Source organism: Pan troglodytes, chromosome 2 (assembly GCF_028858775.2).
Source record: "Pan troglodytes isolate AG18354 chromosome 2, NHGRI_mPanTro3-v2.0_pri, whole genome shotgun sequence".
NCBI lineage: Eukaryota > Metazoa > Chordata > Mammalia > Primates > Hominidae > Pan > Pan troglodytes.
In genome coordinates, this window is record NC_086015.1 from 42,616,327 (window position 1) to 42,641,496 (window position 25,170).

Sequence of the window (25,170 nt, forward strand, 5' to 3'; positions counted from 1 at the left end):
TGTTAGACACCAAGGCCCGATGATGCCTGTCCACAGATTACGCTTTGTTTCACAAAATGGGGCTGGGGCTCTGGCCCTACTTCTATCACCAGATGGGGCACAAGGCGGGCCGAGGCACTCAGTCATGAAAGACCGTGCTGGAGTTTTCCTCTTTCATTCCGGGTGTGTGTGGGGGTTCCCACAAACACACTTCTTTTGGTTTCCTCATCAGAATCTGACATTTCAGGCTGAAGCAATTCATGTAAAACTTTTAGCTATTCAAATAGCTGAGTGTGGTTTGGAAAAGCAGTCCACTATCTTGGAAAAAATTTAGGTTCAATGTAGGCCCCACCGTGGGGTGCTCTGTGCCCCCTGGTGTCTATGAGAGTGGGCTTTGCTGGGGTGGGCAGCCTGAAGCCCATTCTGAGGCTCCAGGGGGACAGGCATGTCCACTGCCAATAGCCCCTGGCACCTGAGCCCTGGGAAAGGTATTCTGGTGACAGGCACATTCGAAGGGCCTTCTGGAGGGTTGCCTTGGCTCCCAGGTGGCTGGAAAGGCCCAGGCGTATCCCTCTAGCCTTGGTGTTTAACCTGATTTTCACCTGAAATGACTGATATAGTTTTCAGGGCCCGGAGGACTCGGAAGGTGCGTAAGGCTGAGACATTGCCCAGGTCCACAAATTCAGTTGTGTATCTGTAACAAGGGAAATTCACACACGAGACAATGACAACACACCAATAGGAGACACACAGTCAGAGGAGGAAAGGGGGTGGGGAAGACAGAGAGAGAGTCACTTGTAGCTGAGATCTGAGAGGCAAACCTGGGCATCTTACCTGGGATAACTGAAATAGTTTTTAGAGCTCTCAGGACTCTGAAAGTTCGAAGAGCCGACAAATTGCCTAGTTTTATATTTTCTGATACATACCTGCAGAATCAAACCACAGTTATTGGGAATTACAAAGCAGAACCGCCGCCTGCCCTCCCCGACCAGCCCTCTCCCTTGGCCCCCTCCCACGGGGGTGGGGGCAGTGCTGTGGATAGCCCAGGGCCTCCCTCAGGTTTTCTTCTGGATTTCAACCCTCCTAACATAGGACTTCGGCTTGAGTGCCGTAAGGATGTCCACACAGCAAGCTTCCCGGTGGCTCTCTTGGTGATGGTGCTAAGGATAACTGGTGCTAGAAGGCAACCACTCTGCCACTCTCGCCACACCACTGGGACCCATGACATGAAACCACATGTGGGGTCTGGGGCTGGGGACACATCAGAGTGAAGAGGGAAGCCTGTTTTCCAGGAGGCTCAGGTCAGGTGATACAGGAAGCAAGTGCATTTCTGGTCCTAGTTTTGGTTCACATCTTCTGTGATCTGTTGATCAGCTTGTGCCTGGCTCAGAAGTCCTTGAAGTCACGAGGTGGAAGTGGCCTGAATACTCATTGGAAAAAACAGAGTTCCCAAGACAGAAGCACTGGAAGATGGGAAGAGAGGTTGCCTGAATATCTGTTCTTCCAACTACTCACAGGCAAGGAACAACACAAGAAGAGAAAAGGGCAGGATGAGGGGCTCCAAGGCAGTGGAGCGCCTTCCCAAGTCCACCAGTCCCACCCCCAGACCCTTGGTATCTTCCAGGGATGGCCCTGGGTCTCCACCGGAGGAGTGGCCTCCAGAAGCGAGATGCCCTTCCTGGGGTCTGTCCTGCTTGGGTCCGAGTGAGGATCAGCAGGGCAAGTGGCTGTGGGCCCCCTCCTGGAACTTGGACAGTTGCCCATCTGTGGCCTCCACAGGGACAGGAGTAAGAAGGTGGTCTCTCGGGGGCAGGGACCAAGCAGAGCATGAGGACATGCAGTATATGGGCCACATGACCACGAGGACCACAGACAGTGTGTGACCAAGGCCATCAGGACAGTGGCAAGTGACTTGTGACATTTAATCAAAGGCTTTGCATCCAGGGTGTGTGACATTTAACCTAAGGTGTCTGGTATTTAACAAAGGACATTGGACTTGGGATGTCTGATGTTTAAGCAAGTGCGTCTGACGCAGGTGTCTGAGTGATGTCAGACAGAGGACGTCAGCCCTGTGGCTCTGGGTGAGTGCAAGGGTGGGCTGGCACTGTTGCCAGACTCACTCTGCTGGGCGGTCTGGACCTCCAGGCCCTTCCAGTCTGCTCCCAGCTTCCCAATTCCCCTTCAGGCTTTGAATATCTACAGGAAAGAACTTGGCCAGCTGAGTCAAGGGGCTTAATGCCCTGGGGTCCACAGGTCTGGCTCTAATTGACACTGGGCTGACACCAGCTTTCTCTATGTCCACTGGAGGAGCCCCTCCATCTTCACATGGCCCTATGCACCATGCTGATCTCTCCTTACTCACAAAGCCCTACACAGATGGGACGTCAGCAGACACACTGCCAGAGCTTGCTTTCCTCTGATGACACCAGACCCTTTCTGTGGTGTGGCTTCCATTTCGTCTCCTGTATTCACTTCAGCATGTACATCTTTCTCCAGCGTGGCAGTCAGATGCAGTCCCATCATCTGCTGGGGAGCAGAGGTCACTGTGCTTGTTCTGGCTCATATACACCTGTTAATTTGATCCAAGTTCCCTCTCAACTTCTGAGAGCTATTCCATTCTCCACGACGGCTCAGACTCTCAGGGCTCTGTCCAACATTCTTCTCTCGGTCTCTCTCCAGACATGGTGCTGCCACAGGACTTTCTGGCTGAGCCTGGGATATTGCTGACCTTGCCATCCCATGGAAACATGGCTTTGGCCTGCTGGAGGCTCTGGGCCCCTTTTCTGGCTGCTGTTCTACCGGGTGTGGCTAAGGACAGCAGCTCCCCTGGCCTAGGATACTGGTTTCAAGGCTGTCTCTTCTAGTTACAGGGAGTGAGTGGAATACTGTGCAGGTTAGAGAGGGAACCAACCGTCCTTGCTTCAACAGTCCTTGCTTCCCTCCTGTCCCTTACAGACCCAGTCTGTCCCCTGGTGTCTCCATTGAAAACTCTGCCTATCTCTAGCTTATATTCTGCCTGTCTTTGCTTGTCCCAGGGTGGAACCTGCCCCCAGCACAGTGTCCCCAGCACAGACAGTGCTTGGCCTCCATTCATTGTCTGCCTTCTAGGCAGCTGGTGTCCCAAGGTGACAAGGACAGCTTAGTGACAGAATAAGGGAGGACCATATCTGTGCTCCTGGCAGGCTTGCAAAGCCAGCTGAGTGGCTGGAAATAGGAGTGCAGCTGGTGGCCGTGTGTCTGTCTGGGAGAGCAATCATGAGTTAGAGGAAGTCTTAAAAGAGGACTTACAGGGTAAGGGTGTGGAATGTCTGGGACCATGTTGGTGACTTGGTGGGCTACTGCCTCTTTTATTCTACCCAGATCCCCACTGAGGCCTCTTTTGGGTCCTCTGAGTGTGGCAGGGCTGGAGGAATGCTTGGTATGACACAGGGCCAGTTGCAGAGGTGGCAAGTGTGGGGTCACGTGAGGGGTCAGAGCTTTGCCCCTCTCAGGCTGGCAAAACCCTCCTCCAGGCCAGTCTGCTCCTTCAGTGATGGCTAAGCTGCTGGCCAGAGGCAGACAGCTGGACAGCAGACAGGGGCAGAAAGAGCAAAGGGTGGTGGGTGAGAATCCTATCCCATCACCAGCCCCAGTGCAGGGAAGCCTTCTTCCTGCCCCTCCCTTATCTTGAGATGGTGAAGCCCACGCCATTAGTGACTGCAGGAATTGCCACCCTCCTCTCTGCCCTTCCTCCCTTCCCCTCCAGGTTTGGTTTCCATAACAACCCCAGAAGGTGGGAGGCTATGCTAACTAGCAGGTAATGCCCTTCTGTGAGTGGGGCCACAGGAAGAGCTCTGGCTGGAGGGCTGCAAGCTGAGCCTGGCAGGCTTCCCAGCACCCTGCCCCAGACCCTCCCACAGCCTCTAAATCAGTGGGGTGGAGGATCACCCCAGCAGAAACATCAGACTTGGGGTGCCTCTCCCATCCATCCCATGGTTAGGAGTTGGGAGACTTGGTTTTAGTCTCAGCATTGCTTCTGATTCAGTCTATAACTTTGGGCAAGTGCTAGGTTCTCTGTGAGACTCACTTTCTCCATCTGTGTAATGGAGGTCAGATGGAGGATTCCACTGAATGGAATGTTTCCCTTCACTCAAATCTCCTTTGATCATCCTAGAGTCCCTTGTTACTGAACCATTGCATCTCTAAGAGAATGCATTTCAAAGCCAGAATCCCTGTCAATCAAAGCTGCCAGGCCAGGCCAGCCAAGGGCCCACAGCTGATGTGCCAATGGGTCACACAGCCCTACGGGAAGTGGATGTGCCATTTCTGTGAGATGCTTGGAAACGTGGAGAGTGTCTGAGCTTCTGAGGCTGAGTTCTGTCTTGTCAGCCTCGGCCCTGGCACACAGCAAAGGCAAGCAGGTTTCGGTGAGGAAGGCACACCTGCTTTGTGACTCCCAGTGAAAGAAGCGGTTTGGGAATGAAACCAGGATTCTCCCAGGAGACAGGGCAGGAGGACTTGTTAAGGGTCTGAGGTCGCTCAGAGCATCTCCCAGAGACACAGCCTGAGCCAAAGCTTGGCCCAGGGCAATGACTTTTCCTGGGATCTGGGGCTGCCTCTGTGGTGATACTGTCTTGCCCAGGCTCCAGGTTGGGGAGCTAGGAAAGGCTCAGGCAGACGGTGTATCCTCTCCTGCCCGAAGCCACCTTCCTTCCTGTGACACCCAGCCTCAGGACACTGCTGTGGATTACTGCTTCCCACCCACAGGGCACCCCCAGGGCCCAGCCTGGCAACCCTACTCCATTCCCAAGTCAGTGCAACCTCCTCGGCTCTGACATGAAAAGTTCTCCCTCTCTCTGAAACCTCAGATGTGCCTCCCCACTCTGTTCTCAGCTGATGATCAAGCTTCTTATTTCACTGAGAAAATAGAAGCAATCAGAAGAGAAATTCCTTTCCTTTCATCATCAACTCTTATCAATCTACCTCCATCTCCACCTGAAATTCAGCCTTCCCCACTCTTCAGGTCGATGCTCCCCCTTGGCACTGCATTCCCACCCTCTTGGGCCAGCTCACAGGCTTTGCTCCTGCAATCCCCTTGCTCATCTACATCATCTAGCATTCTCTCTCTACTGGATCATTTTCACCAGCCTGCAAAGATACCCCCCTTCTTTAAAAGCCCTCCCTTGATTGACCCACATTCCGCACTGACCACTACACCATTTTCAGTCCCATTTTATAGCAAGCCCCGCAAAATAGATGTCTGTACTTGCCACACCTCCTCTCTTCCCACTCTCTCTTGAACCCTCCTTAACCAAGTGCATGTCCTTTTCCTCCACTGGAACCTCTCTTGTCAAGGGCACCAGTGACCTTCCCCCTCTGTCAAATCCAATAGTCCATTCTTAGTCGTCACCTTCCCCAACCTCCCGGTGGCGGGTTTCCAGTGGAATCACATTCCTTCCCAGACACTGCTCTCTCCTGATTTGCCTCTGCCCTCCAGCCTTCTCTCTTGGCCTCCAGATGAGATGTTGGGGCATCCCACAGTACATTCAGGCTACAGGCTACACTCATGCCTAGGTGATCTCATCTGGTCTCCTGGCTTTAAATACCATCTGTACCCCCATAGCTTCTAAATTTATACTTCCACCTTGGAGCTCTTTCTTGAACCCTAGACTGGAATATCCAGTTGCCTACTCAATATCTCACTCACCCTGGGTGCTTTCAAATGTCATACATCTCAAACTGGACTTTTGATTTTCTTCCTACTTCAGCCAGTGTCGCTCTCTCCAATTTTCCATTTCAACCAATGGGAACACCGTCCACCTAGCAGCTGCTCAAACCAAAAACCACCTTGGGGGGCCTCCTGTCAGCCCTACCTGCAAAGTATGTCCAGAATCTGACCAGGTGCTCCCCTTCTCCACTTGGTCCTTGGTTCCAGTCACTATCTTCTGTCTCCTGGCTGCCAAGATATAGCCTCCTAACTACTCCGTCTGTCTCTACCTTCTCCAGTCTGTGGTCCACACCATAGCCAGGGGAGTCTCTACAGAATGTAAAGCGGGTCACAGCTCTGCCTGTTCTTACACCCCGGTGACTCCCATCACACCTGGCTTTTACCACGATCTGTCTTCCACCCCACTACTCTGCAACTTCATCTCCCACCACTCTTTCCTTGCTCGCTCAACTCCACCCAGGCCTAAATCCATACTGGGTTTGGGGCAAGTAAGTGGTATTGTCTCTCAGAGCCAGTTTTCCCACTTGTAAAATGGAGGGCTAGAGTTGGCTTACAAATAGTGTACCTAGAAACAGAGATTCTGATGCATTTTCCCACTACCAGGTTCTCCGTCTATACCCCATTCACCAGGGTATAGTTTCCCTCTTTGTCCTCTCTCCCTGACAGCATGGCTGAGCTCAGGGCTGCTCATGTCTGGGGTTAAAGCCTGTCTTCAATAGGTAGATTTAGGGATTCCAAGCATCCTAGAAAGTGAGAGCTGAATTGAGCTTCTGATACCACAGCACACAACACTATCCTTTCACATGTCGGGAAACTGAGGGTTTGCAAGGGCAGGGGGTATGAGCCTCACCAGCTCTGCTCCTTGCTGAGATGCAGTGCTCAGCCCTGCACACACTAGGTCCTCTGCTTCAGAAAGGCCTTTTTCTTTTTTCTTTTTTTTGAGGCAGTCTTGCTCTGTTGCCCAGGCTGGAGTGCAGTGATGTGATCACAGCTCACTGCAGCCTTGACTTCATGGGTTCAAGTGATCCTCCCAAGTAGCTGAGACTGCAGGTGTGTGCCACCACACCCAGCTAATTCTTGTGTTTTTCATAAACATGGGGTCTTGCTATGTTGCCCAGGCTAGTCTTGAACTCTTGAGCTCAAGCAATCTGCTCACCTTGGCCTCCCAAAGTGTTGGAATTACAGGTGTGAGCCACCGCACTCAGCCTTCAAAACGCCTTTGATGGTTGAGCCTCTGATCACGACTTCTGCAGATGTCCCATCAGAACCCAGCATCTGTTCACTGATACTTCCAGGGTGGAGTGCAGCCTCAACGCTGACCCCTCAGCAAGGATTTCTCCTGTAGGCAAAGAGGCGGGGCCTCAGCCTGGGCTGCAGCAGGCCTGGGGTCACGTTCACTTTCTGGCAGGCTCCCTGTGTGTCCTTGGCATCAGTTTTCTCACCCATAAAATGGGCTAAGCCATCCCCAGGTAGCCTACTTCTCTGGCTGGTGTGAGGATCCACTGTATTGTGTCAGTGGCCGGGTGCTTTAAAATGTGCCAAACATTGAGTCTCTGGATGGAGCAAGCTGATGTGCTGGTGCGACTGGTGTGAGTTCCTGGGGATGCTTAGTCACTTCTCCAGGCTCCTTCTCTTGGCTGCAATTTCATTCTTAGTCATCTTGGAATCCAGGTCACCATTCGCAGTGGGCCAGGGGTTGAAATATTGGTTTCTCTTGGTGAAAAGGGCAGAGGATACTAAACCAGAATCTTAATGATGTCCTTGGAGACCAGGGCTGCCGTGGAGCCCCAGGTGAGCCAGTAGACCTGACCACCAAGGCCTGCCTGAGCTGTCTCTCCCCACCAGGATGAGCTCAGGGCCTCCACCCTACCTTCCTCCAGCCTGTGTGCAGAGCTGCATGTGGACTGCAGGGAGGAAGCCAGAAAGAGAGGGGTGGTCTGGGGCCTGGGGTGGTGCACACCCCATCCCAGTGTGGCCTGCAAGGCATAGCACAGCATAGCAAATGAGATACTTACGCCATGATAATCACACTAAAGTCCAGCCAGTTCCATGGGTCCCGAAGGAAAGTGAACGCGTGCAGGCAGAAGCCTCGAGCCAGAATCTTGACCAGAGACTCAAAGGTGTAAATGGCGGTGAAGGTGTACCTGGGCAGGAGAGGCCGGTGGGGTTTCTTAGGGAGGCCTGAGCAGGCCAGGTTCTCCAGGTTCCCTACATGGTGTGAGCCCCACAAAGCTCCCTTCAACAGAGGCCATCAAACGGGGCTCTCTGCAATGCCCCCATGGCAGAGCTGGAGTTGGGGATGGAACTTTGCTCTAAACATCTGGCTAACGAATCCATCGTCCAATTTGTTTATTCCATATTATCGTGTAACTGCCATGTGTCCATCTGAACTCTCTGTATTCTCTCTCAGTTGTCTTGGTGGAAGAAGACCTCCTCCCAATCTCCTCACCCCAGCCCTGGGGGGCTGTGCATGCAACAGGCATACAGTGGCCACAGGGTCTGTGCTATAGGACAGTGTACATGGACCCTCACCCCTGTTTGTGGGTCCTCAGCAGCTAGCAATGGGCCCAGTCAATCCTCAACTGCTTACAGGGTGGGTGGGTCCAGCTGTCCACCTTGGGCTTGAAGGGGTGTTGATATTATAATGCATGGGGCTGATGGGAGTCGGGGTGCTGTTCTCTCTGCCTAGGGCAGCCTGAGGAATCCAAAATGCCTGGATGCTGGGACTGAGGCCCCCAGGGCTGGAGCGGGAGAGGACCGCATCCCAGGATTCAGAGCAGCTGCACGTACCAGCTGAGAGCACTGCTAGGTTCTGTGTGAACATGGAGAACAACTAGGCAGACTGCTTTGGGAAGAGAGCTGCCCCAACATTCTGTTGGTCTCCTGAAAACTGCAGCCAAATGCAGTAAGGGCTTATCAAGTCTGCTTAGAACCTCCAGGTAAGGTACTTTTGTTTGGGAAGAAAAGAACCAGAAGCAGTTTCTGGAACTGTGCAAATGGTTATAGGAGGCAGGACTTGGGGAAAAAAAAGGCAGCAGAGTGTGTTACTGAAGTGGGGATAGCCCTGGGGTACCTCCTAGCTGCCTACCTCCTAGCTGCATGGCATCAGGCCAGCTATTTCTCTAATTCTTAGTCTCATCTGTGCAATGGGGAAGGTGGCTGCACCCACCCTACTGGGTGGCCATGAGGGTTAAAGGAGATGATGCTTATTGTTCTTATGACAGTGCCTGGCGTGTACAAAATGCTCAATAAATTATTATTATTTCAGAACTTTCTCCAATGTCATCATTCCTCTTTAGGCAGGACAGGGAGAAACTTTCTACTTTGCCACTCTGGAGAGCTTCCTCCCTAGAAGGCACAACTCAAATTAATGCCAGAAGTTGGCAGGACTGGGAAAGGCAAAAGAGGGTAGAAGCTGAGCCAAGGGCTGCCCCACCGCCATGGGTAAGTTCCTGGGCCTGGACACAAGCCCCCTTCCAGGGCAGCTTCAGGAGCCATGGCATGGAATGGAAAGGAAGGGAGGGGGCCACGTGGAGAAGAGGCCCTGAAGATACTCACTCGACATACTTGGTCCAGGGTGGAGGGTCGTGCTGGGCCATGAACACGCAGTTGGTGAGGATGGTGCACATGATGAGCATGTTGAAGAGCGTGCGTGGGGTCAAGGAAAGCTGAGCAGCATGGGCCAGCCACGCCACCACCGCTGGGGGGTCCTGCCCCTGGGGGTCATCACTGCCAGGCCAGTGCTACCAGACAACAAACAGGGTCTCCAAGGAGACACACTGGGGCTGTGACCAGTCCATGCCAATCCCCCTCCACCCAGGCTGGTCTCTGTCCCTTCTCCGGCACTTGCAGCTGGCCCCCTGGCCTGCTCCATGACACCTAATAGGCACCAGAGACTTGAAACCACACTGCTGGTAGGGTCTCGTGTGGAGGGAAGGCAGGAGAGGTGGGCCCCAGACCTCAAAGCCTTTTAACCGCAGTCAGGCGAGGGGCCCTGTCCTCAGTCACATAGGAGAGAAATGAGCATTTATAAATTGCTCCTCAGGGGAGGGCAAGGCCAGAGTGGCAGGGCTCTGAGTTCCCTCCCCCACTTCTAGGGGAGCAGCCCAGGCCAGGCGTTGTCTAGAAGTTCTCTGCAGAATGCCCTGCTGCCAAACAACTGCACACCTGGCCAGGGCCTGCTACCCCTGGGGAGGCAGGGGACCACTCCTCTGGCTGCTTCCTGCCTGTGCACCTAGTCTTCAAGCTAGCCCTCTGCTCCACCTGGGAATCTCCTTCTCACCCTGCAGGAACCCGTCAGTAGGACCCCACCCAACTCCCTAGCAGCCTGTCCTGCCTTTCTGGTAACACGGTGCTGCCTCTGTGCCCTGCGGGCTTCGGGCCCCCCTCTTTTAGCCCTGGTGGCTCACTGAACGGCAATGTCCATCTGTCTCCCATCACAAGGCAGCGCTTCAAGTACCAGAGCTATGCTTCAGGTCTACTTGTGGGCTCTTGGCCTTGAACTGAACTGCCCAGGACTTCTCTGAGCCTGACTCTGGCTACAATTCCTAGCTGCTGCTTCAGGCTAGACAAAGCTCCAACCGCCCTCCTCCACCTCTGCAAGGCCTGCAGAGGAACAAGGGGGCAGACTCTGGGCCTCCTGTAGGCTGGGGCACCCCTGGAGGCCTGGCCTAGAGCAGGGACACTGTGCTTCTCTCACAAATCCCTACCCAGCCCCAGAGGAGAGGCTGGGCCTTCCACTCCCTGTGGCTGCCCCCAAGCGCTCAACACCATGCCCGGCCTCAGCCCCGTATGCACAGCTGCCAAACTGGTGATTCCCACAGGCCGCCCAGGAGCTGCGGTAATTGAGCTCCAGGGGCTGCCTCTTTCCTCCCTAGCATAGCTCCACCTCACCTGATGGGAAGGCCAGTGCAGTCCGAGCACAGACCAGGCCTGGCTGCGGTGCCGACTGCCCCAGCTGGGGACAGTGGGGATGCTTCTTGGGAATCTAACCAGGTAGATGCCCTCCGTGCCGCCAGTCCTCTTCTAGGGAGTCAGGCAATCAGGAAATCAGCATCTCAAACCAGCCTCCAGTTTATAATTATTTAGTTTCTCATCTGGGACGAGAGGAAATTAGGCTTTGCGACTCTCCCTTAGTCAAACAAGGACTGAGCCAACAGGACTGCTCGGCTCTGATGCCATGGCTCCAGGAAGCCTTGATTTCTCCGTGACCAGAAGGCATCACTTCAGGCTCTGGGGTCCCTCCGTCAGTTTGGTATCTGCCCAGCCCTCTGCCCGTGTGAGGGTCTCCAGGGCCAGGCTTATATCCGTCTCCAGCTTTCAAGGCAGGATCAGATAATCATCTCAGTATCAGTACCCCTTCTCCCTTACACACACACACACACACACACACACACACACACACACACACTGCCCACACGCGGGGTATGTGCCAAGGCTTTCCTCACTAGGCAGATGGTTAACAAGCCCCCCAACCAGTCTTTATTCATCCCCGCGGATCTGCTGCTAAGCATCTACTGGGGAGCCCAGGTGACTCCTAAAATATGCAAGCAATGATGCTAAGAGTGAATATTCCTTGAGCCCTTCCTAGGTACCAGAATTTGCTCTCCGTGTCCATCAGCGAATTCAGTTTTCCCAACAACCATATGTGGTGCGGACTTTGTTTCCATTTTAGGTGATGAGAAGACGGAGGCACAAAGAGGTTAAGTTGAAGGTCACTGTGGTAGGCAGAATAATGCCCCCACCACCCCCAAGGTGGCCATGGAGGAATCCCCGGAAACTGTGAATAGCTAATTTGTATGACAAAATGAGACCGTGCAGATGTGATTAAATTAAGGATCTCCCCTGGCCTCCACGAGACAGGGTCTAGCTCTGTCACTGGGGCTGGAGTGCAATGGTATTACCACAGCTTACTGCAGTCTTGAAATCTTGGGCTCAAGAGATCCTCCTGCCTCAGCCTCCCGAGTAACTAGGACTACGGGTGCACACTACCATAGCCAGCTAATTTTTAATTTTTTTTTGTAGACACAACGTCTTACCATGTTGCTTAGCTGGTCTTGAACTCCTGGGCTCAAGCAATCCTCCCACCTCAGCCACCAAAAGTGCTGAGATTACAAGTATCAGCCACTGCTCCTGGCCCTAAATTAAGGATCTTGAGGTGGGGAGATCATTCTAGATTATCCAGGTAGACTCAGTATAATCACAGGGGTCCTTTTAAGCAAAAGAGAGGCAGAGTGTTGTGACATGAAATTCAACCGGTCATTCCTGGCTTGATGATGACAGGGAACCACAGACTAAGAATCCAGTGCAGCCTCCAGAAGCTGGAAATGCCTCGGAAACACATTCTCCCCTAGAGCCTCCAAAAGGTGTGTAGCCCTGCTGACACCCTGAGTTTAGTCCAGCAAGAACCATTTTGGACCTCTGACCTCCAAAGCTGTAAGGTGACAAATCTGCTTTGCTTTAAGCCACTGCATTGGTGGTAATTTGTTACAGCATTCCTGGGAAAGTACTCCTGGTACCAAGCTGATCAATGGCTGAGCCAGCATGCACCCTGGTTCTCCTGATCTGGGCCCCACTCTGAGGCCCCATGCTGCACCACCTCTGCAAGATGACATTCAAGGCCACCCGGTCCACTCTCCTGCCTCCAGACTGGAGGGTCTGCATGAGTCATGCTGCTTCTGGCTCTCACATGCCAAGCAGGTAAGCTATTCCACGCCTGGCCTCTGCCACCCATGGGGTGGTGTGAAAACCAAATGAGGTAGAGAGCACCGTCGAATGTGGGGAGACTACCGTACAGGAAGGAGGGAATTATTTGTTATTTGTAAGAGGAAATCCCACTTGAGCATGTGTGTCTGGCCCTGAGTGGGAGCCAGGGGGGCAATGGAGCCATGTCCCCAAAACGCTCTGACATGGGATATTATGAAAAAACCAAACATGCCTCTGGCTGGGCTGGGCAGGAAGGCTTCCTGGAAGAGGCATTTAGATAAGCACCAAGGCTGGCCAGGGTTGCTCCAGCAACCAGTCAGCCCAGCTGGTCATGGTGAAGCAGCATGTGCTGAAGGCTGGGTGGTGGACTCCTCTCGGTGGAGCCAAGTCCCTTCCAGCTCTAGGGGGACCACTCACAGCTCTCCTTAGAGTGGGGAACAGGCCCCATTGCAGGGAGCAGTGGTGTGAACAGGCTGCCTTGTACTACAGGCCTTGGCTGGACCCAGGCAGAGGTGAGTGAGACTTGAACACCCAGACTCAGGGAAGAGCCAGGGCACACAGCCCTCTGGATCCCACCAGTCAGGGCCTGGGTCCCATGGTGGGCAATGACAGGAGCTATCTATCTGGGTTTTACCTTTTCCAGACACAGCAATGGCTTAGGGTGACGTGTAGCAAGCTCTTGTCTCTCTTCCACTTCACTGCTCAAAATCCTTGCCTGGTTCCCATGGCCTTGAGGACAGCACTTGCACAATTGTCAATCCTTCTTCTGCACGTATGAGATCTCTTCCTTCCTAGACTGAGCACCCAGTCCATATGACTCTGCCTAAAGCATACCCAGGTCCCCCATGGCGCCCAGCACGTAGCCAATACCATAGAGACGAGTCAACTGAACTCCTGGCCAGGGCACACCTGTTTGCACTGCCTTGTAATTTCAGGCTGATGATTGAGCTGGTCCCTTGTGTGGGCTGAGGCAAAGGCCAGCTCTCCAGGTCTATGCTCAGCTGAACATCTTCAATCTTGTCATGTCATTGTCCCTAAACACCCACTCCTAGCCTCGTGATAAAAATGCCAGCAAGGAGTGCCTGAGTTGTGGGGAATGCCTGACACTTGGGCTGCCTAAGTCTTCAGATCCCAGGGAGTTTAAAAAAAAAAACTCCCAAAGAAAAGGTAATTAACTGTGGAGGGGTATTTTCATGTGTTTGTGCTATTAAATCAACATGCACACACACATACACCACAGACATGTGGTTTGATTGCCCATTTGAATCTGGTAGAGGAACGTGGGAGGATTTTGTGCACAGATCCTATATAACCAAGAAGGCAAAATACTTCTCAGTGTGTGTGTGAGGCCTCTCTGAATGTGACTGCGGTAGGATATGGAGTTCAGTTGGTTTCTTTTATTTAATCCCGGCAGGAACACATTCTGCAGGATTATAACAAAAATACATATAAAAAAATCATTCCACATGCCCATATTTACTTTTTGGTAACTTCCCAGAGATACACTGCAAGCATGGAGCCAAGAACAAGGCCAAGCGGAATCACTGCGCACTTGCTACGGTCTGTGAGCTCCTGGATTGTCACGACTGAGCAGGTTTTCTCACCAGGCTGCATTCCTGCCCACTTTTAAGTATGTCTTTGCCCCACTTACCATTCCCAAAGGGCGTTGCACAGAACTTTGCACATGTGGAACTTAGATGTTTGAATGAGTATAAAAATTTAAGCAGAGCAAAAGTTCACCATTCAAAACATGAGACCTGATGTTCTTTAGAAATGCATAGTGACTGATAATGGGCACAGGATTTCTTTTGGGGTGGTGCAAATGTTCTGGAAATAGATAGTGGTGATGGTTGCATAACCTTATGAATATACTAAAAACCACTGAACTGTGCACTTAAAAATGGTAAATTTTGGCTGGGTGCGGTGGCTCCTGCCTGTAATCCCAGCACTTTGGGAGGCCGAGGCAGGTGGATCACGAGGTCAGGAGTTCAAGACCAGCATGGCCAAGATGGTGAAACCCCACCTTTACTAAAAATACAAAAATTAGCCCGGCGTGGTGGCGGGCGCCTGTAATCCCAGCTACTCAGGAGGCTGAGGCAGAGAATCGCTTGAACCCAGGAGGCGGAGGTTGCAGTGAGCCGAGATTGCGCCACTGCACTCCAGCCTGGGCGGCAGAGTGAGACTCCATCTCAAAAAAAAAAAAAAGAAAAAGAAAAAGATAAATTTTATGGTATATGAAGTAGTATACCTCCAGTTAAAAAAAAATCATGGAGCACTTACAGATTTCTAGGCCTCACACTGGTGATTCTGGTCTGGAAAGAGCTAAGAATTTTGCATTTTTACAAACTTCCCAGGTGAGACTGAGATGGCCCTCAGACTAGCATTTGGAAGCAACTGCCCTAGGGTGGCATGCACATGGGACCTTGCTACACATAGGTTCTGGGGTAAGGCCCAAGATTCGGCCACTCCTACAACATCCTGGTGAAGCTGATGCTACTGGTCCACACACCACACTCAATGTCAAGGCTCAACAGTGTTGCTGAGGGGCTGCTCCCAAACCCCACAAATCTAGGCCTCTTCTTCCCCCCAGTGCCCACTGAGCCCACTAAGTGGCGCTGTCGAGGTCCAGCAATGTGCTCCCATCCCCAGGCAGCAGCAGTGTCAAGGCAGCCACTGGGAACCCAGTACAGGTCCTCACTGATGCTTGACAATTCCCTGGGGCAGCTGTCCTGGGGGATAGAGGCTGGCTCCGAGCCCTCAGGGCCAGTTTTTCCAGGTGGAAGCAGCACCTCACAGCCTCAGAGCCATTGCTCAATGGACAGTCTGGCCAGGCTGGGCACTCGAGGGCCCCCCACTGCCTCCCTTGCCCACCTGCCTCCCTGACCTTTCATTTGCCCCACGACCCAGCTCAGCACCTTGCAGGAGCTCTGGAGCTTCTGCTACATCCCTGAGGGCTTCTGTGGCTGCCAAACAGTGCTGGGTTGGTTAGATACCTGGAGGAGAAGCCCCAGGTGAGAGCTGGAGGATGCTGTTAGAGAGGCCACACCCCCGGAGTGAGGCCGGAGACGGGCTCAGAGCAAGAAAAGCTGGCCTTTCCTCCTCCTGCTGCTCTGTTCTTCTTACCAGGCTGTGACCACACTCTGGCAGAAAGCATAACTATTTGCGAAGCTGCCTTATCACTTTTAGGGGAACTATAAAATTCCCAAGGGGCCCAGACGGGGTCTTATTTGGCTCGATACCCCAGCGTGCCTAGCAAAGAGCCTGACACCTACAGGGAACTCAAGATGGCTCAAGATGAAATCTAGACCCACACTTGCCCCACAAAATAAGATGCAGCTGTGAATGGCAGGCTGCTCGCTACATATGGTCCCTCTCCACAGTGTCTGCCTCCCACTTTGCTCACGCCACAGCCATGGTTTGCATGTGGGGTTGTCTCATGAACCCCACCAGAAAGGCAGGGGTAGGCTGGAGAGCAGACACGTGGTTGGACGCATGCATTTTACTGCACATGTGCATGCAGACATCACTTGCCATGCATGCCCCTCCAATGAACCCCTGGGGTCAGGATCAGGCACTGGGCACAGGTGGGAAGAAAGTGGAGCCATAGGAGGAGCATCCCCCATCCCTGCCCGGGCAGGAAAAGCTCCTGACCTGCCAGCCTCAGTCCTGGTTATTTAGTCCCTCACTAGGTATCTGTAATCCTGATGCCTCCTGCCTTGGCCAGAGGTTAGTGAGTAAAGTCTTTGTCTTGGCCTCAAAAAAGTCCATTCAGAGAAGGGGCTGAAGGGAACCTTGGAGAGCTCTGTGGGGCCAGCCCGCTAGACCCACAATCGGTCGCACTGCTGAGCCCAGCAGTGTCGCTTAGATGATCAGCTAGAGCCACCTGCGTGTGTGCACTCACCCTGGTTGCCACTGGCCAAAGGGAGGCCTGCCCAGGCCCTCCCAGTGAAATACTCATGCCTCTGACTGCAGCTGGCACCACCCTCCCGGAAGGCTCCATCTATGGGGCCCCTTCTCTGAAGTCCAGAGAACAGAGTGATTAGGTGCTGGCGCCCCATGCCGTGTGCTGCCCAAATGATGCCCCTCTCAGGCCCAAGCCCGGTAAGTCCCTCATTACGCTGCATCACTCCAATGGCTCTCCTCTGCAGGCTGGAGCTTTTTTCAGCTGTGGTTTATATAATTTAATGCTAACCAGAGTTCTTTGAGATACTCTGAAACTGCAAACAGTTTGTCAACGCCTAATCAAAAAGCAAGTGCTGCCTCCCTCAAAAGATGCCCACATGTGAATAAACTAGAGGCCTCTTTATTGGGAAATGGTTTTTCCTTGGCTAAGTTCTGGTGACCTGCTTGAAGGTCCCTGCAAGTGGGTGGGGAGGAGGATGGACCAAGGGGGTGTGGTGGGGAGGGATATTTGGAGCCAATATCAGAGCCCGACAGACGTCATTTCTTCTGGGATCCTCAGTAGCTTAGCTTCTAGAATGTTCTGAAGAATCAGAAGCGGGTTTCTCAAACTTTCATGTGCCCAAGAATCCCCTGGGGATCAAATGAAAATGCAGATGCTGACTTGGCAGGTCTGGAGGAAGGTCAGAGGTTCTTCATTTCCAACCAGCTCCCAGGTCATGACCATGCATTTGTCTTAGGACCAGCAGGGAATCAGCGCTACTCTCATTCCTAAACTAGAATGGAGGTGGGGTGGGGGCAGCACGTGCACATCCCCAGCGTGGGCCCCCAGGGGGTACTCAGCAGGTATTAACTGCAAAGGATATGAGTGAACCAGAATCTTCACAGCCGCTCTCCGGATGGGGTGGAAGGGACTGAGGACATACAAGGCGTTGGTGGCACTGAACCGGAAGATGGTCTTGCCTTTATTCAGTACGATGAAAGTCTGGGGACAGACAGTAGCATTAGGCCCTTGTGTAGAAAGGCTTTTGGGGGCAGCTTTTGGCTCAGAGCCCTTGGACTGTGGCTGAGGGGTGGGGTGGGAGGAGGAGGAGAGGGGCTGAGGGAGGAGAGGGGGAAGGGAGGCTGCCAGCACATTTGGCAGGTCAGTAGACTCACTGCCTTGCCCATGGGTGGAGGTGAGGGAGGTCTCAGGGGAATGTCAGGTTGGTTGAGATTTAGTTTCAAAATTATAGTCACAAAAAGAAGGGAGCTTTTACAGTCCTTGCCCAGCTGTTGTCACAGCAGAGGCTCAGCAGACCTGGGAATGCCTCCTCCCTCCCCTTCTCCCTTAGCTGACCCCTCCTCACCCTGCATGGGGTCCCTGCCAGGCCCACTGGGAGGGAGGGTGTGAAAGGGAAGCTGCGTCAGCAGGAAGGACTTACGTCAGCAGGAAGGACTTACGTCAGCAGGAAGGACTTACGGGTGAGGAGAAGGGAAAACGAAAATGCAGAAGTAGTCCCCTGAGAGAGCTTTTCTTGGGACCCTGTCTCCTGGAGTCCAGGACAAATGTCAGCCCCATCCCACAGGACACAGCCTACTGCCTCCCTCCAGAGGATCATGAACAGTGCAATGCAACCCCTCCCTGAGCTTCTGGAAGATCCTTTCTACACAGCACAATGGGACACAGGAGCGGACAATGAGAGCTGAATGCTGAGACACATGCACATCAGGTGCCCAAGCAGCCCTTGAGGACAGCAGTGCCTCCCCACCTGCCCCGGTGTGTGGTGGTCACAGCTCTGTGGCCTCACGGAGGTCTAGGGGAATGTCACAACCTGACATTCCCCTGAGACCTCCCTCACCTCCACCCATGGGCAAGGCAGTGAGTCCACTAGTCTGCCGAATGAGCTGGTGGGACAAGGTTCTACCCAATCTGGTCTGGGGAGACAAGCTGACCAGAGAGATTAGGACCAAAAGTTCTGTTGTGGTGCCTCCATTGCCTTGTGGGGCTGCAGGCAGCATGGCCAGGGATCAACAAGTGGAAACAGAAAGTGAGAGGTCGGAATCATCCCTGGAGCTGCTGTTCAAGCATTCCCAGACCCAAGGACAGAAGAGATGGTGTCCCTGATCTCTCACAGGCTCAGCTGCCACCAGCCCCCAAAAGCCCAGTCCAGTCTTGACCTCAACCTCAGTCAGGTCCACCTGCCGTGGAGCCTGCCTGTCCCAGCTAACTTCAGCCTAATCGCCACTCATCCTCTCCCCATAAGCTTGACTCACACTACCAGCTGTGGCCTTAACCCTAACCCCAATTCCTACTTCCATCTCCGACCAACCATGACCTAGGCCTGCCCACCTTGACTAAGCCCACCTTCCAGCCTCATTCTGACTCCAGCTATGGCCCCAACCTGGCCTGCACTCCACTGGAGTCACTTGAACCAAGGGAAAGTTCAGCTGGGGGCTTGGGAGCAGGACCAAGTTCAAGGCCTCCTCCCCCACCTGTTTATGTGGACTGGGTGGGCTTTTACTTCACATGCACAACCACTCACGTATCCAATGCATGCATGCACACCCAAAGATGTGGCCCAGGCTCATCCCCAGGCTCTTGGTCTTAAACCATAGTCACACACTCTTGTAGTCACATTTTCTCACTGGCCACACCAGCCCTGTCTGACCCCCATGAGCTTCCTCAGCCTGGTGCTAACTACAGTACTGTGCCTGGCCACTGTCTTCCTCATACTCAGCCTTCTGGGAAAAATACCTCCCCCAAATTCAAATCCACCTTCCTCTGGAAGTAAGGCCCAGAAGTGTGGGTAGCTTGGAGACCAAGCCTCTGCGGGAGCTCTGTGTGTGGTGGGGTGCAGAGATGGGGCACAAATGGGCCTGAGATCTGGAGGAGGGAGGCCAGGGCAGGGAATTTGGACAGGGGCAGTTACCTCTTGGGTCGGAGCCATGCTAGGAGGAAGCCCAAGTCTCCCTGCCCTAGCAGACAAAAGCCACTTCCCTTCCCTATGATCAGAAGGGACAATGGCAGAACATCACACGCCACCCTCCCCCCAAAATCCCCCAGTGATCACTGCCCTCTCCATCCCTCTCAGACTTTCCAATGGCCTTCTTGGTCCCATTGCCAGCCCTCAAAGCTCAGGTAACTGCTGCTGTGGCCGTGGCCTGAGCCAGCCAGCATAGCCATGCATAGTTCGTGGGTGTGGGGACTACATGCTGTCCCCATTAAGGAGAAAGGACCACAGGCTATGCTCTGTGGCCCAAACTCAGGCAGGGCCCAAACACAGGCCAGAACTTGGGGCTTGACTCCAATTCACACACACACCACACAACGGGGAGGAGTCCTTCAGGGGTAAAAATCTAACCACATGTAATTCCCAAAGAAGGACATCACAGGAGGCATGTTTTCCCTGAGGCTACCCTCTCTTCTTCATTACACCAAACCAGCATCTCAGGCTGCATAATTCCTGTTTTTATTCCAGAATTCCAAAATTAAGGTGATTGGAATATAGATCACCAGTGACTCATTTCCCCAGAGCCTCATGAGCCACCCTAAACAGAGCCCCATATGGAGGCCAGGCCCTCTTCCCCCTCTGCTCCATTGACAAGGGAGTTGCACAGAAGGGTAGGCAGGGCTGGAGGTGGGTGGTAGTCACCTTTTGGTTGCTATAGAAGGGGTCCAGGTCCTCCAGGGGCTCTCCGATGAGCTCTCGGGGTGGATTGCCATAGAGATCTGGCAGCTTTTTGGAGGCCTGCAGGTCCAGCTGGGGCCGGGGAGCCTCTTCCTCGGGCAGCCCCTCTCGGCTCTCCTGCAAGGTGGTTGAGCCGCGGGCTTGCTTCTCCGCCATGCGCTTCTCGATGGCTGCCAGGGACTCCCGTGTGAACCTGCGGAAGCTGCTGGTGCCCCGAGGTAATAGGAAGTTTGCCATCTTCTCATCCTGCTTCTGGGCACAGGCTCTCCTCACGTTGCCTGTGGGGAAGCTGGAAGACACAGACAATGGGCCTGATGCTATGCCCAGGGACAGAGGGCAGGGTGGGCAGACCTCCTGGGGGTGGCTGTGCTGGTGGAGGGAGGGACACCATTTGCAGAGAGGCTCCAGACCCCAGGATGCCAACAACTCCACAGGCACACCTGGGCAACACTGGCCTGGGTAAACCCAAAGCCCCCCAGGCTACGAGGCACACATGTAGACAGGCAGCAGGGTCACCTCCCCTTTCCTCTCCTAACAAGCATGTCTGAATTCAAGCAGGCAAGAGTGACTGTGTCATCCAAGCACCTTCTTTTTGCCCCATTCCACACAACAGGAAACACTTACATCTTTTGGTTTCTTAACTGTCATCACTTGAGACATTTCTCAGCTTGGAGTTGTCATCCAGATGTTGGCACCCTAGTGTACACAGCTGTGGTGGAGCCCCTGCAGAGAGGCTCCCAAGGAAATCCCCAGGGTGCAGAAACCTTCCGAAACAATCTGGCTCAAAAAATGGGCAATGCCTCCCTTGCCCATCTGAGCTATTTCCCTTCCTTGGAAAGGTCAAAATTAGCCTGGCACTTTAGGCAACCCGAAGATAACTCTGCCTTCCATCTCCCCCGTCCCCTTTAAAAATACATACATGCTTACAGATTTTGTAATAACCAAATAAAATTCTAGCAATAAATTGAATCATACTGCAAAAAGAAAAATGGGAAGAGCTGATGGAGTATCTCTGGCTCCTCACACTGCTCCTTGCTCCCCTCCTCCCAAATGTGAACAAATGAATGCTGATCCCAAGTGACAGCAGAACCGGAAAACGGTGACCACTCATCAGCGAGGACATCCAGCCGGCACAGGCATGTGATGCCAAACCGGGAGAATGTGGCCCCTGGTGGCCTCAAACAATCCAGAACCTGGTGTGAACACACTCTGCCTATGACACCGAGGCAGAAGAATGCAGTCCCAACTGCCCCACCAAAACAGGATGTGGTCGGAGCAGCTCCTGACTGTGACACCAAGCCGGGAGGCTGCATCGCTAATGACCACATCAAACCAGGGAATGGTGGGCACCCGTTCAAGAGGGCACGGTGGACACCTGTTGGACATCTCTGCCAGAACAGAATCCTTTCCCCTCACGAGGGTCAGCTTTGCCTTGATCTTACTTCTGCAAAACATGTCACCGATGACCCCAACGAGCTGCTGCCGTACCAACCCCTGCACATGGCCAGCAAACGGCCTGGACTTTGGGGCCGCAGCCCTGAACCCTGAATTGCTGTGAAGCAGGCACCTGGCCAAAAGACAGGTAAATAGTGAGCAAACACAACACACTCAGGCCTCAAAAGGGTGCCGCTCGTCCCTGGGGAAGTGTGGATTGAGATTTGTGAAGGGAGGCAGGACAGAGGTCCCAGGACCCGCACGTTAAGAGGCACTCTGTGTCTTTTTCTTGTTTCATTCAAGTAAAGTTAAAGGAACATCTTTGTTAAAAATAGCAGGTGAGGGAGTAGGTTTCTACTCTATAAAAGCATTTCCCTGTCTCCCTTCCATGTTTGAGTGAACAGACATCTGTAACACTCATCAATGCATGTGAGTGAGGACTTTTTTTCTTAGCTCATGGATATTTGGGTAATTTTAAACTATTTTCTTTATACTTGTCTTCATTGCTTGAATTCTTTAAAATCAGCTTGCATTATTTTTACAGAAACAATAAAACTCATTTGTCCTTTTATTTTAAAAATTAAAAAAAAAAACAGTCTGGATGACAGCAGCTTCTTACAGGGCAACCCTCTCCACTGTGAGCAATCAGTTCCATAAATTGGGAAGCCACCTCTTTTGCTTGGACTTACTTTCTAAAAACAGTGTTCTCTGTCTCACTGTATCCATCTGTGTCCATATGCCTGCAAGGGTTGTGGGGACACATGCACGCCCATGGATCTGCAGAGGCTCACTGGTACACACTGGCAAGGGTTTGTGTGTGTGTGAGAGAGACAGAGTGTGTGTGTGAGGGTGCAAGCTTACACCTGCACATACGTCTGTTCTAGTAAAGGTGTGTTTTTAATTTGTATTAAATAAAGGATTCATGCAGTTACATGCACATAAGTGTACAGATGGAAGAATTTCCACAAACAGAACACACCTGGTAACCAGCACCCAGAGAGAGAGATAAAATGCTCCCAGTCTCTCAGACTTAGGCTGCCCTCCAGTCACTAAATACCCTCCTTTGCCCAGGGAATCACTCTCCTCACTGCTAATGGCATAGACTAGTTTTGCCTGTCTGTGTATTAATAGTTCAGGGGCCCTTCTTAACCGACTCGGTGAAGGGGTGGTGGAGAGATTTAGGGGAGAAACCGCATCTCCTTCTCATTAACCTCTAATTCAAATTTAGCATTTCCTTGAATTGTGAATGTAGGCAACAAAGCAGAAATTGTGACCAAAAGAAACTGCAGCTATTTCCCTGTCATGTTACAGTTGCTGCTGGCCTCTCAAATAACATTAATACTCATCACGACTTCAAAATTATAGCACTTAGATTTGCTGCTAGATCTTAATATTTAAAACATGAATAAAGACATATACTACTCTATCAAAAGTTGGTTTCTGTGTTCCGATAGCAGTATTTCAATATAGTTGGTTTCCTTTTTAATCCTATGTGTTTTATTTTGTCTCAAAATATGTGCTTCTGAGATGGGCTTCGCTCAACTGGTAGAGAAAGGTTAAGACCCTGGCTTGGTCCTTGCTCAGGTGCTGACCCTGGGGTCCCCTCCTCTGCACCTCAGCTCCTCATCTCTAAAGAAGGATGAGGCAAGCCTCCAAGTCCTTTCTGGGATTCTATAATGCTCTTACCGTGAGTGGTTTCAGCCACTCCCCTGGCCTCTGGCTCTGACTTACCTGAACTTTGTGTCATTTCTGGGTGTGGATTGGGACCCCAGTCTGCCCCACCCTTGGACCTGAGAAATTCCATTCTGAGTCTTACAGTGGCCCTGTGGGATGGACAAAGACCAGAGAGGCAGATGTCCTACGTCCAAGCACTTCCATACCCTCTCCAGTCTTCTCCATCCAAGGCCTGGTGAAGAAGCCCTAGGTCCTAAGAAGGATCCTATCCCAGCTGGCCTCCAGCAGAGCATCCACTCGCTCGGGGCCCTGGCCTGGGAGGGGTATAGTCTGCCCAGGGGAGCTGCTGAAACCAGATTCCAGATGAAGCTCTCTGCTGCAGCAGCCGGGCAGCCTCATGTTCCAAAGTAAACCTACCAAGAGTGTCCTTTGTCTCTGGGGCCCCCAGGCTGCTCCTGGTGGGTGGGTGGGATCCGCTTTCTCCCTTGTTCTCCCACCACCTGCACCTGGCTCTGGCCCTGCCCTTCCTTTAGCAGCTCAGGGCCCACGCCCTGCTGTGGCCAAGCCTGGCTGAGTCCTGGCTGCAGGGTTTCCGGTGCTGCCAGGGTGAGGAGGGCTCAGGGGTGGTCTGAGGATGCTCTGGGCTCAGGTTCAGCCACACCCCTCAGGCCTAGGATGTCAGGCCTGCAGATTTCAGAACCCATCCCCTGGCTGTGGAAGGTTGTAGGGGAAAATAGGTAAGCAGGGGCCCCTGGTGTTGGTCTCACATAGCCCCAGAGTTTGGGGAGGCTGGACCTGGCTTGATTGTAAGACCACAGTCGCTCATCCCCTAGATGCTAGCACCTCATGATTCTCCACCCACCCCCCCCCCGCCCCAGGACAGCTGCTCCATCTGCATCAGCTTGGCCATCTGCAGCAGCCCTACCACAGCTCATCAGGCTGGGACCACTCCATCCGGCTATGCAGTCTTCCAGGGCCAGGCTTCCCTGTCCTTTGGGCTTCACTCTAGAGCCCCACCCCCAACTCCATCCTGCCCCAGGTTCATCAGCTTCTGGAACTGGATGCATCCCTCCCTGCATCCGGAAGGCTCCTGAGAGCTCATGATGGGAGCAGACTGTGAATCTTCCTTTCCAGACTGGCTCCTCCTGACACCCTTTCTTCTGGCACTGGCCACAAGTTCCCAACCCTCACCCAACATCACTGCCCTGGGACAGGCCTCCTTGCCCCTGCTTGGACCATGGCAGTGCCTCCCTCTTTCCTTCTATCCCACACATGCAGCCCCCTGCTCCTAGATTTAGACATTCTCCAAAATTCTGTGTGCCCTGAGTGATGCCAGAGTCACCTCCTGCTCTCCTCCCCATTCTACCTCCTCCAGGACACCTCTTCTGACTGCCCACCCCCCCACACTGACTCCTTCCTCTGTGCCCCCTCACCCAGCTCTGGCCCCTTCCTGGCCTCTGCTGGTTACTGACAGGCCCTGTAGTATGTGTATTCACATCAAGGTAGAGATGCTGCACAAGGAGAATATTAACTGTTCACACCAGAAACTAGACCCCCCTGCACTGTTTTCTCAACTGGCTTTCCTGAAGGAGGGTTTTCTGAATGCAAAGGCACATAGCTGGTGCTCAATCAGCAATGGTGACACTGCTATGACAGGACACAATAGCCAGGCAGGTAGAGAGCAGCTGTAGGCACTGTCTGAGGTGGGAGATGGATGTGGGGGGAACTACTTGTCCCGGTTTACATGGGACTTTCCTCATTTTGGCAGTAAAATTTCTGCACCTTGGGATACCCCCCAGTCCTGGACAAATCAGGTCACCCTGGGGAGCCTCCCCTCTCCTTGCAGCCCCTCCCTACTCACTCCCCTCCCTGATCGCAAAGGAAGGCACACTTCAACCTCCTGAGTCACGTCTGGCATTTTGGTCTCCTTGGAATCGGAGCCTCTGGAACACAGCATGCAAATAATATTCTTTGCCATGTAAATTTATGCAAAGCATTGTGTGGAAGTGGTTCCCAGGCTTCCTAGAAAATCTCTGTGGGCTTCCTCCACTCTGTGCTCCTCTCTCCTGCCCTGCAGTTGGGGTGACCTTGGGCTGGAGC

The 25,170-nt window shown here is 53.0% G+C and overlaps 1 protein-coding gene across 5 annotated transcripts in view; it reads right to left on the reverse strand.

Annotated features, from left to right (window-relative positions):
* SCN5A (sodium voltage-gated channel alpha subunit 5) overlaps positions 1-25,170 on the reverse strand; it is a 103,305-nt gene that overhangs the window by 66,702 nt on the left and 11,433 nt on the right. For 3 of the 5 annotated variants that reach the window (XM_016940745.3, XM_016940743.3, XM_063806702.1), the window contains exons 2-6: positions 19,927-20,251; positions 17,158-17,276; positions 9,245-9,334; positions 7,702-7,830; positions 582-673 (exon numbers count right to left, since the gene is read on the reverse strand). In XM_016940745.3, coding sequence (XP_016796234.3) covers positions 582-673; positions 7,702-7,830; positions 9,245-9,334; positions 17,158-17,276; positions 19,927-20,199 — 703 coding nt within the window. In that variant the 5' untranslated portion in view covers positions 20,200-20,251. Of the gene's footprint in view, positions 1-581; positions 674-813; positions 906-7,701; positions 7,831-9,244; positions 9,335-17,157; positions 17,277-19,926; positions 20,252-25,170 lie in introns of all 5 variants that reach the window. The other 2 variants (XM_016940744.3, XM_016940742.3) reach the window with 1 other exon arrangement.